This window comes from Aricia agestis, chromosome Z (assembly GCF_905147365.1).
Source record: "Aricia agestis chromosome Z, ilAriAges1.1, whole genome shotgun sequence".
NCBI lineage: Eukaryota > Metazoa > Arthropoda > Insecta > Lepidoptera > Lycaenidae > Aricia > Aricia agestis.
In genome coordinates, this window is record NC_056428.1 from 21,841,568 (window position 1) to 21,854,755 (window position 13,188).

A 13,188-nucleotide genomic window follows, 5' to 3' on the forward strand; every position below is an offset into this window, starting at 1 on the left:
CAATTTAGAGTGCAAGTTAGTATTTTTGATAAACAATTTAAATTTTAGTTTTACAAATAATATATCCGATGTATGAACCATATTTTTGGTGTGAATTCGGTTATAAAGGTCGTCTCGTTTTGTATGATGTTTAAGTTTTTTTGAAGGACATGTTCAGTTAATCAATTGTTTTTTTTGATCAGCATTAGTTTTTCTGGTATGCATTCAGTTAATTAGCGGAGTTAAGGTAGTGTGCTGAAAAATTATTCTGATGTGCATTTAATAATATCCCTAAAATTAATATAAGAACTTACCACATCGGTAAGCGACAGTGAAACTACGACTGATCGAAAAAAACGTTACTATCCACCATATTAGGTATGATTTACAGCGGGGACAAGCGACAACGCGTCAAGTGTTTGTTTGGGCTAACCACATTTAAAATTAAATAATTATTTCTGCAATTGGTATCCAAGTAACAAAATTTATAGATAAAACGGCAGGTAAAAGGTTACCAAGCGCCACATATTATCTTAGTTTCGGCGAGTAAAATTTACTGTATTGAATTTTTGATATGATTACGGTTTGTTAAAAAATACTTAACGACAGAAAAAATATCTCAAGGGTTTGTAAAAGAGTCCGAAATACCATAAATAAATAAATGTATTATAGGTAAAACGTCCCAAGTACCTAATTGATACCATCGGTGGAAAGGCAGAAATCACTAACTGTAGTTTGAATTAAAAACGTGTAAAGCCAAAAATTACCAAGTAAAAAAAGAAACATGTAGATATTACCAAATGCCTACTTTTTAAAAAGGTGTCAAAAAGTTGTCGCTTGGTCGCCGAAAATAAGAAAAATACCCGTTTCCACGGAGTTCCTAAGCGACATCAAAAGTGCTCGTAGAGACATGGGACTAAGACCAATCGATAGAGAAAAATTCGCTGATTCCGAATATATAAATAACTCATTTTGACCCCTAGTGTCGCTTGGTAACTTTTGCCTTTCCACCGTCGATATATTTTGGCAAACATCTGGAAAAATAAAAAATGAAAAACAGCTAGGCCTGTTATTTCTGTCAGTTCAATGACTGGGTTTTATTTAGACCATGTAGATAGTGCAGGGGTCACCAATTAGTGACCGCTTTAATTAGGTCCACCATTTGGTGACCCCTGAGGACCCTGAGGTGCCCCTGAGATAGTGTATTTCAAATAACTAAGATTTATTATTTACTTCATTTCCTTGAGTTTAATATATAAATGTATTCTTTTTCCAGAGATACTTTGTCAATGACCAGTTTTATGATTACAACAACCCTGGCCCAGTATTCTTGATGATAGGTGGTGAAGGTCCTGCAGATGCAAAATGGATGGTCAAAGGAGCATGGATAGAGTATGCCAAGTTTTTCAATGCACTATGTATTCAATTAGAACACAGATATTATGGAGCAAGTCATCCAACACCGTGAGTACAATGATATTAAGGTGCTATATTCTCCCGGGTAAACAGGAAGTTGTTGTCATAAAAAAAGCTATGACTCAACAAATACATCATACATTGTGATCACAGATCACTTACCAAGTATAAATTTAGCATTTATTTCCATATTACCATATTATGTATATTATTTGTCTACGAGAATCTGATTGCAAAAAATGAGAAAAGAAATTGACTGTAGCAATACTCCCCTATTACTAGAGTCAATTTCTTATTATAATTGGAATAAAACATTTTATCCTTTTTCTTTCTTACAGCGCGAGCGGCCCGGCGAGGGTCCCGTTTATACCCTTTGGGTACGGAACCCTCAAAAAGGCAACCTTTCCATAGAGCCCCCAAACAAATTTTATATGGGGCCCCGCTAAGGCACGCTACGCTTGCAAATACATATAAAAACTATCAGTAACACTGCGTGGTAAAAAGAGATGTGTGATACATGACAGCAGCATTCTTTTTTTGACGTCCAGTCGGCACGTGCCGCACATTGACAATTTAATCTCATAGAAATCATGTTCAATCATGCTTGTGTATGTGTAATTGTGTACACATATTTTTACACACAGATGAAACCAATTTCGTTTTCGATTGACAGCTCGAGATTGTTGCTCTATTCCGCTAGGTATATTAACTTTATGGTAGACCTATACTTTTTACTGTCGCATATTTTGTGATGATCTCCTACCTTACTTTTTTACAAACCAGCCCACTTTATTAATTTTGTTAAACAATCATGTCTCTCATAATTCATAAAGTATCCAAAAAAAAACTAAAGCATTAAAACTTTTTACTATATTTTATCTATAGATTTGAAAATGTGTCAAGAATGACATTCTTAGTTGACATTTTGTGTAAAAATTACTGTAAATAAAAAAATAAGTAGAAATGTGTAAGTTTTTCCAAAATAAATGAATTTTTAAAAAATCCAGTGTAAGTTGAGCTTTTTATCACGAATTTTTAAATTTATCAATGTGAAGTTCTAGCTGTTCTCTGAATACGGAAAATGTGTGTTAAAATCTCTTTCCATAAATTATTCTAGCCGATGTCCACTCCATGATCTTAATACCTACCGCCAACGCGCGAACGCCCGTTCTACACATTGGGCCAGCGCGCCGGCCAACGCGTTTCATCTAAGAGCTGACGACCAAATCAGTCATGTAGCTTCAGCTGTGTTAAAATTCCGTTAGCTACTTCAGTAAAAACACATTTTTTTCAGTTTTTTCCCCACCACACTACTCCCACACCCACCGCCCACGGCCTGACAGCACGTAGATTATCAGAAAGGGTTGTTCAGGGAAGTAGCTAACGGAGTTTTAATACAGCTGAACCTACATTTTTTTCTTTTTTTTTTCCCCACCACACTACTCCCACACCCACCGCCCACGGCCTGCCAGCACGCAGATTATATCAGAAAGGGTTGTTCAGGGAAGTAGCTAACGAAGTTTTGAATTTTAATACAGCTGAAGCTACATTATGTTTAAGGTCGTCAGCTCTCCGTCGAGTTCGCCTATATGTAGTGCCGACATAAGATCCAATAGCATCACCATTCACCGCGCTGAGCGATGTCATGACAAGCTCACGTCAATGAAGGGATTCTATTGGTTTTCAAAAACACATTCTTCGCAACGCAACACATCTCTAGTGAAATCGCAGCCTAATGTCGGCACTACATATAGGCGAACGCGTTGGCGGTAGGTATTTCGCCTGTTCTACACATTGGGCCAGTGCGCCGGCCAACGCGTCGGCCAACGCGTTCGCCTATATGTAGTGCCGACTTAGGGAGATCGCAGACGATACACTTGCGGCCATGCAAACTGTATGTGCGCCACAGACTCGATCACACAAAACGTGTGCCATCTGCGATCTCCCTAATTGGCCAACCCACACGTACCACAACCACACCACATCGCAACGACAAAATGCCGCCAAGCAGTGGTTATGTGTGAATAGTGGTACCGACAAAATGTCGACGTGGTTGCGTTGTCGCTAGTAGTTGAGATGGATTACGTCGTGTGCAGACATAGTTCGACTCCGGCTTAGTTAGCAGAAACACGTGTTGACTAAACTCATGAAATGAAATTCGAAGAGGAAACTTTATTATTGCTATCCTTGCGAGAGCGCGGGCGTGCACTGTCGCAACGTTGGTTTGCAATGGTGGTCGCAAATAATCAATTACATTTTTTTCCGCTTACATTGTAAACACAGGCTGTAGCCTGAACCCTACGTGATTTATCAAAATACGAGTAAGTATTATTATATACAAACTTTCATCCCGTATTTGAACCCCTTGCGGTTGGAATTTATCAAAATCCTTTCTTAGCGGATGCCTACGTCATAACATCTACCTGCACGCCAAATTTGAGCCCGATCCGTCCAGTGGTTTGGACTGTGCGTTGATAGATCACTATGTCAATCAGTCAGTCAGTCACCTTTGAGTTTTATATATATAGATTTCAGCATTAAAAAAGGATCCGCCGAGCCAAAGAAAAAACCGAACTATTTGCCCAGTACTTAAGTCAGGTGTTTAAACCAAACGAATCTGACGACATTAACTTTGAACGTGAGATTGAATTCCTGGCGGGTGACCAACAACTAAGTCCCCCACTAAAACTTGTAACACCAAAAGAAGACAATATTACGTCTGGAAAACAAAAAGTCTCCAGGATTTGATCTCATTACTGCCGAAATACTGAAAAGGCTGCCAAAAAAGCAATGGGCATTGTCCAAAAAAAATCACATGTACTTTTTATATTTTTTTTCGTTAAAATAGGGTATTTTAAGAATATAAATTAAATAATTTTGAAATTCATTGGCTGGCTAGTTTTTTCTCAATAAATTTTTAAAGTTTCGCTCTGACGTCATCATCGGCGGCCAATAATTGACCTCTGCAGTATGTTTTTTTCTCATTATGTGAAAGCTGATACGAGAAGCTTACCAAAAGTTCGAAACGTAATGTTGGTCGAATTTATTGCTAATTTAACGCCATTGAAGGTCAAACAAAGGTTAAACATATTCGTTCAAAAATATAAGTAACCAATGGGTATTTTACCTTATTCCTCGAAATGTTTTTGTAATGAGCAAAATTAAAAAAAAAAATGGACAATCCCCATTGTGTATTTAACAATGCTAATTAAGGCAATATTCAGAACCCATTATTTTCCAGAGCTGTGGAAGGTATCACAGATAATTATGATAGCAAAACCAGGTAAACCTCTAACAGAACTAAGTTTATATAGACCTATTAGTCCTCTCCCGATCCTGTCAAAAGTGTTTGAAAAGCTATATCTTAGCAGACTTCAGCCCATTCTTGAACAAGGCAAACTAGTGCCCGACCATCAATTTGGCTTTCGAACAGGGCATTCGACCGTAGAGCAAGTGCATCGAGTTGTTCATAAAATCAGAAACTCGCTCGAAAGAAAACAGTACTGTTTTGCAGTATTTTTGGACGTCCAGCAAGCCTTTGACAGAGTCTGGCACAAGGGATTGCTATACAAGCTCAAAACACTGCTACCCAACTCTTATTACATGATTATGAGATCGTACTTGACCAACAGAAAGTTCCAAGTAAAATATGAAGAAGTTATGTTAAATTTTGTGGTACATATTAGTCGCTTAGAACTTGAGTAATTTATTTTGAAACAATATTATATTTTTAAAATCGCTATGAAAAGTGCCAATAATAAGGACATAACGTGATGATATATGGTGTTGTGGGGACGTATTGTATCCATATCTCATATACAACCATTGGTGACCCTGACGTGGTAATGATGATGATTAATGTAATTTGCATAGTAGCATATGCTTTCAGTTCTTAAAACAGCGCCTAAACCCCCAAACTTGTATCTATAAGGAATCCGGAGTTCTCTTAGTATCTTCGGAACCATAGTATACCTTTGCTCATGGATCCCATCATCAGATCACCATTTTTGTGATCATGGGACAAAATTGGAGTGAAACCTAATACAACAAAACAAAAATTTTGAAAATCGGTTCACAAACGGCGGAGTAATCGTTGAACATACAAAAAAAATATCCACAGCCGAACATATTATTATTATAACCTCCTCCTTTTTGGCAGTCGGTTAAAATACCTTTGAATGCTACGAATAATAAAAACTGTTTGAATGATTATTTTATCACTGAAAAAATGTTTATTACAGGGATGTCAGCGTAAAGAATTTGCAATACCTTTCATCGAATCAGGCGCTGGCTGACTTGGCCAACTTTATCAATGCAGTGAATGAGAAGTACAAGTTCAATAGGGAGGTGAAATGGTTTGCCTTCGGAGGTTCCTACCCTGGGTCTTTAGCCGCGTGGTTAAGGATGAAGTACCCGCATCTGGTCTTTGCCTCTATATCTTCCAGTGGACCTTTGAGAGCCGTTGTAAATTTTATGGGTAAGTTCTAAAATTGTTAATTAAAATTGAAAATGAAACTAGCTGTTGCCCGCGACATCGTCCGCGTCAAAACTTTAATATAATAATTTTTCCCGTCTTTTTCCACATTTTACACTGTTTCTTCGCTCTTCTAATATTATATTATAGATCGTAGCGTGATGATATAGCCTTAACCTTTAGCCTTCCTCAATAAATGAACTAGTAGGTAACCAACACAAAAATATTTTTTTAATCTGAACCATATCTATTGGTTCGGAAATTAGCGCTTTCAAACAAAGTAGGTACAAAAGTACTGTTAAATATTTTATTATGATAATTTTTTATTGTGTATTTCACATTCATTTTTTGTTTTGCTTCTTAGGGTTCCGTATCCAAAGGGTAAAAACGGGAGTCGGGACCCTATTACTAAGACTTCTATCTCTGTCCGTCTGTCTGTCTCCAGGCTGTATCTTAAAAACGGTGATAGCTAGAGAGTTGAAATTTTCACAGATTATGTACGTCTGTTGCCGCTATAACAACAAATACATACTAAAAACAAAATAAATCAAATATTTAAGGGAGGCACTCATACAGCAAACGTGATTTTTTTGCCTTTTTTGCTTTAAGTATATCAATAATGATACGCGTAGGCACTTGAAAATTGAAATATTCACAAAATACTTAATAGCATTTGTAATTTTATAATAATACTAGCTGTCCCGGCAAACGTTGTTTTGCCATATAAATAATTTTTGGTGTGAAAAATAGATGTTGGCCGATTCTCAGACCTACTCAATATGCTCACACAATTTCATGAGAATCGGTCAAGCCGTTTCGGAGGAGTATGGCAACGAAAACTGTGACACGAGAATTTTATATATTAGATTAAAATATGATAAATATTTAAGTGGGGCTCCCATACAAAAAATACAATTTTTGGCTTATTTTTGCTCTTAAATATTACGGAACCCTTCGTGAGCGAGTCCGGCTCGCACTTTTCCGATTATTTGTGGATTTTACATTCATGTTTTGTTTTGCAGAATACTATGAAGTGGTTGTCGATGCGCTCCATCAGAAAACGGGCAGCGATGATTGTGTGAACATGGTGAAGCAAGCTCATAAAGAAATAGAAAACTTGATATTGACAAACCCAGCCGAACTGGAAAAGGAATTCAAGTACATATTATGTTATTTTATTTATATACTAGCTGACCCTCGCAGATTCACATTCATTGTACCCCTCCCCTATTCAAGCCCTTTTTGCTTAAAAAAAATTTTTAAGCGAAAAGGGCTAAGATTAGATGTTTTTCTGGTTGAATCGCTCTATTTTACAAAAAAAAAAAACTTCTTTGTTTCATACTCATATTTGGAAGACCGATCAGGCGAGCGCGAATATTATTTTTTTTACTAATCATGACTTGTGACTTGTGTGAATGAAGTAGGAATTTTCTATGAAACTGCATGCAGCAGAATTTCTGCCAACCGAAATTCTGCTACTCACACTCACAAAATTACGCTCGTTTGGCTTCACCCTAAGACGTGTTGAAAACAAACTCTTTAGGTATATTAGTTTAGTAACAAAAGAAGAAACATGAAAAAAGCGGAAAATAAAACTTCATCTGACCCTAGTTTTGAACGTCGAGAATCCAGAATCTAGATTCAAGAGCGCCACTTACCAATTACCATTGAGCCACCGTATAATAGTGACAAATTTTTTCATTGCCTAAATAAGATGTTGTTTGTCTCAATTATCTATCGAAATACTATTTTGTTAATCTTGTTAGGGTTTTAATTTTCTGTCTATTTCTTTGTTGAATAGCCTAGTGATTTGGATGCGATAATCTTTGATAATGATGAGCATAATTTTTGTCGGTTTAATAACACGGGCCTGAATGTCTTTTACAGATTATGCAAACCATTTACTCAAGCTAGTAAGGATGACATCAAGAATTTTTTTAATTCTATAGCTGATGACTTTGCTGATATTGTCCAATACAATGAGGATAATAGAATGAGTGCTGATCCCAAATATAGAAATCTTACAATTAATACAGTAAGTAGATTTCACAATATTATACTGCCAGATTTATTGTGTGCTTTTTAAATTACAGCAACGCTTCTCATAATCAAGGACTTTGGGGAGTCTGGGCGCGTTAAGATGTGCGCGTTTTATGCGTGTTTTCCCAAGAGTTACAGCAGAAAACGCGCTTTACGTCTGGACACGCTCTGAAACAAACTAATTTATATTCCAACTAGCTGTCCCGGCAAATGTTGTTTTGCCATATAAAGTATTTCGCCCATATTATTTTATTGGAGTGACTAAATAAGTTACCATGGCAACGTCCATCGCCATGGGCGTACCCAGGTTCTGGGCCAGGGGGGGGCAAATTACCCAGGTTCTGGTGCCAGGGGGGGGGGGGGGGGGCAAATCACCCAGGTTCTGGGCCAGGGGGGGGCAAACAAAACAAATGCACTTATCAATATAAAAAGTACCCAATAGCCGATTCTCAGACCCACTGAATATGCATATAAAATTTGGTTAAGTGAAGCCGTTTCGAAGGAGTAGGTACGCGGCCTAACATTGTGACACGATAATTTTATATATAAGATTAGATTAAGCATTAGCGATTTAGTACATTTACTTATTTATTTTAAAATTAATATGTTTTACTTTGAAGTTAAAGCGAGCCTTTGGACCCTTTTCACTCTCTATGCCGTCTGCAATATGCTTCTGATCGCGCGCGTTTTGTTCGCATGACAGAAAAAAGTCTATGAAAATATAAAATGGACAGCTTACAAGTTACAAGTTACGGCATAGTTCTAGATCTTATATTTATTTTAATGTCCTTTTACTTTTTCAAATAGGTCTTCCGTTTTATTAATTTTCAACACGGGCCTGTGCCTCTTTGCGTCATTTTTCTCAATAAAATGTGGCTCGCTAGTCGCTGTATATGAATTTTGTAATGAACCGTTACATAAAGTGACAGTTCAAATATCCTTCCTTAGAATCCTTACATATGAAATTGGCGTTTTATTGTACAGGCTACTTTGATCTCAAATATCTCCTCTTTGGTTAAGAATTCATTTGTTTTTTTCTTGTTTTTTTAGGGTTCCGTACCTCAAAAGGAAAAAACGGAACCCTTATAGGATCACTTTGTTGTCCGTCTGTCCGTCCGTCTGTCCGTCCGTCCGTCTGTCAAGACCCTTTTTCTCAGGAACGCGTGGAGGTATGAAGCTGAAATTTATATCAATTACTCAGGTCTACTGTCCCTTGAAGCTGTGAAAAAATCAAACTTCTAAGCCAACGCAATCAAAAGATACAGCCGTTTATGCCGCAAATTTTCGACACTTGCAAGGGAATCAAAACCTACAGGGTGCTTCCCGTGAACTCAGAATCTTGAAATTTGGTACGAAGCAACGTCTTATAGCATAGATAAAGGAAAAATTACGAAAACCATAAATTTTTAGTTACATCACATAATATATATTTTTTTAATAATTTTAAACTTACTACCCATTTCCTCATAAACGCGTAGAGGTATTAAATTGAAATTCATACCAAATACTCAGGTCTATAATACCTTTAAGCTGTCGGAACCCTCGGTGCGCGAGTCCGACTCGCACTTGGCCGGTTTTTTTGGAGTCGTTCATCTCGCACAATGGAAAAATTGAAATATCGCTTTATTTATGAATATGAGTTCTACCGTGGCACGAGTGCTGCAGAAACAGCTCGAAGAATTAACAATGTGTATGGCGCTGGTGTCGCAAAAGAAAACACGGTACGGTTTTGGTTCCAACGTTTTCGTTCTGGAAATTTCGACCTTCAGAACAAGCCCCGTGGACGACCCGAGACCAAAATGAATAAAGAAGAATTAAAGGCTATTGTGGAAGCATCGCAAACCACTTCAGAGTTAGCAGCAGGCTTCGGTGTAAGTGATAAATCTGCTTTAATCCACTTGAAGCAAATTGGGAAGATAAAAAAACTTGAAAGGTGGGTACCTCATGATCATGAATTGAGTGAACCGAACCAGAAAACACGCGTCGACTGCTGCGTTACATTGCTCCGATCATTTACGATAATCGGAAGCGTTCGTCGCAATGGCTGTCCCCTGGAGAATCAGCCAAATCCTGCCCTAAGCGAAAATTGCCTCAGAAAAAGTTACTTGTGAGTGTTTGGTGGACTAGTGCTGGTGTCGTTCACTACAGCTTTCTAAAATCTGGCCAAACGGTTACGGCAGATATCTATTGTCAGATTTGATTTGATTTGAAACTGGAAACCATGATGGAAGAACTAGCTGCTAAACAACCAAGGCTGGTCAAATGCTCTAGGCCACTGTTGCTTCAGGACAACGCTAGACCACACACTGCACAACAGACGGCCGCAAAACTGGAGGAGCTGTAATTGGAATGTCTGGGACATCCACCACCACTTCCCGGAACTTGCTCCAACAGATTACCATTTTTGGCAGTCCAAATCGCATTCAAAGAATTTATTGACTCTCGTCCCTCCGTTTTTAGGGTTCCGTATCCTTAAGTATTACTAAGACTTCGTTGTATGTCCATCTGTCTGTCTCCAGGCTGTATCTCAAGAACCGCCATAGCCAGACTTCTGAATTTTTTACAGATTGTGTATATTTATTCTGTTGCCGCTATAACAACAAATACTTAAAACAAAATAACTCATATCATATCATATCATATATTTAAGGGACCTCCCTTAAATATATGATTCTCTCCTAAGCAAAAAGGCCAAAAAATCACTTTAGTTCGTATGAGAGCCTTCTCATACGAACAAACGTGATTTTTGGCCATTTTTGCTTTATATGAATAATGACTATGCATAGGCACTTGAAATATTCACGAAGGTCTTAATTAGATATATGTGTACTTTAGTATTAAGACGCTGACAACTGCCAATGACCTTGAGGATTCGCATTTCTAAGCCACGCCCCCTAATTGTCCGATAAGACAGCGCCAGCTTTGCTAGCGGCTAAACTGGGAACTTCTAAAAGATAGGTTTGATTAATATTGAGCTGTCGCATAGAGATTTCAATAGATGGCGCGTAATAAATAAATACTATGTACTATACTTCCGTGAGCGAACTATAAGAGTGCGGGTCCACTGAGGAGCGGAAGCGATTTTCGATGATGATAAATTATATTATTTACTCATGTTAAGATTAGTGCAGAATGCAGATAGAACGGAGCACAGCGGAGAGGTAATATTAACGCACTTGAAAATAAACTTTATAATCATTAAACTAAAGTGCATAAATGCCTGAACCTTACAAAAAATGCACGTTTGTCCTCGAGGATACGCGGGAATCTTTAAAAGTTTGAAGTCGATATTATACTGATTCGTTATGTCTATTGTGGTAGTAATGTAAGCCATACACGTTACGCAGGTAGACCGGAATGTGTGAGGGAATATACCTGTGCAGTTTTTTGGACCTGCGCAGGCGACCAGGTCCCACACACATACCGGTATACCTGTGCAGGCATACCTGCGTGCTGTACAGGTGGATCTCTCCCGTCCATGGTAGACCGTAGCGTGTAAGGCTTACTTATGGTAAATAAAACACAGTTATTCTTTTATAATATACCTATTATATTATAAAATAATGACAAAACCCAACTGCGTAAAAACATTCAATTTTTTTCAGAAACATTTTTTTCTGTTACATTACAATTTACATTAAAATTACAATTACATAAGTACAGCAAGAAATAAAACAAAATTCAGGAATCGTTTTTTACTGTCCCGGCAAACGTTGCTTTGCCATAATATTATATTTACGATAATATTATTATTTTAATTAAGTGACTAACGGCCGTTCCCAATATATGATCTATCTCTGGTTTTGCCCTACTAGAGATATGAAGAGCTCACATTATACATTAGAGACATATATTTTATGTCAATTGTGATTTGTGAGCTATTCCTATCTCTAGTAGGGCAAAACCAGAGATAGATCAAATATTGGGAACGGCCGTAAATAGGTAAGTATGTCACCATGGCAACGTTGATCGCTATCCCGTCGCACAAACTTAATGGTCGCCGTCAGTCTCAGGTTATAATAATTTACTATTATTTATTCAACAAATGCACTTATCAATATATAAAGTACCCAGAGTACCCAGTAGCCGATTCTCAAACCAACTGAATATATATATATATATATATATATATATATATATATATATATATATATATATATATATATATATATATATATATATATATATATATATATATATATATATATATATATATATATATATATATATATATATATACAGTGTGTAACAAAAATAAGTGATAATACTTTAGGGTGTGTACGTGTTCCTTGTAGAGAGTTCACTGTGAAAGAAGCAGCGCTGAAAGACGAAATTTTTTTTTTACTTTTGTATGGGGAAACACTTGACGCTCGGGCCCTTGCCCATACAAAAGTGAAAAAAATTTTTGGTCTTTCAGCGCTGCTACTTTCACAGTGAACCCTCTACAAGGAACAAGTACACACCCTAAAGTATTATCACTTATTTTTGTTACACACTGTATATATATACATTGCTGGGCACCGTTAATCAAATAGTTAACTTCGTTACTCGTTAATCCGTTAAGAAAAATGTTAGCTTCGTTAAACGTTACAGCGTTACACTGCGGACGAATTAGCGCAAGTTAACGTTAATCGTTAATCCGTTAATATGTGTAATATGGCCTTGTTGTAACTTATATCATTGCGTTAGTGTACATACAAAACCTGTTGGTTTAAGGTTTTGGAAGTTAACAGGTTAGGGACAAAACAAAATACTTCTATAATTATTGTATTCTAGGTAGAAATTACAATACAATAATTATTATAGATATAGTTTATTGTTATTATAAATCATTTGCATGTTGATAAAGAAGAGTGCAGTATAATTTAGTTAGGTAACTAAATTATACTGCACTCTTCTTTATCAACATGCAAAATATGATTTATAATAACAATAAACAAATCACTCTTTCTATAAGCATCGGCGCTAAGTAATGAAATGATAAAACGAAACAAATATCTTCTCACTCGCATGCGCCTGAAAATGTATATCTAGTATTATTTTTGTTTCGTCTGAACCTGTTTTCGCGCGGCGCCGCGGTGCCGTGCGGTAAATAGTAGGCATTGGATTAACGATTAACGGACTTCTGCATATTAACGGAAGTTAACCAGTCCGTTAATATTTTTAAAAGTTAATCCGTTAATCAAAATGTTAACTTCGTTAATTAACGATTAACGGATTAACGAGTTCATGCCCAGCTATGTATATATATATATATATATATATATATATATACAGTG

General features: G+C 36.9%; 1 protein-coding gene across 1 annotated transcript in view; it reads left to right on the forward strand.

Annotated features, from left to right (window-relative positions):
- The window catches only part of LOC121739445 (putative serine protease K12H4.7), a 99,329-nt gene that overhangs the window by 5,546 nt on the left and 80,595 nt on the right, over positions 1-13,188 (forward strand). Inside the window, exons 2-5 of the mRNA XM_042131929.1 lie at positions 1,256-1,443; positions 5,637-5,872; positions 6,892-7,027; positions 7,757-7,904. Coding sequence (XP_041987863.1) covers positions 1,256-1,443; positions 5,637-5,872; positions 6,892-7,027; positions 7,757-7,904 — 708 coding nt within the window. The remainder of the gene's footprint in view (positions 1-1,255; positions 1,444-5,636; positions 5,873-6,891; positions 7,028-7,756; positions 7,905-13,188) is intronic.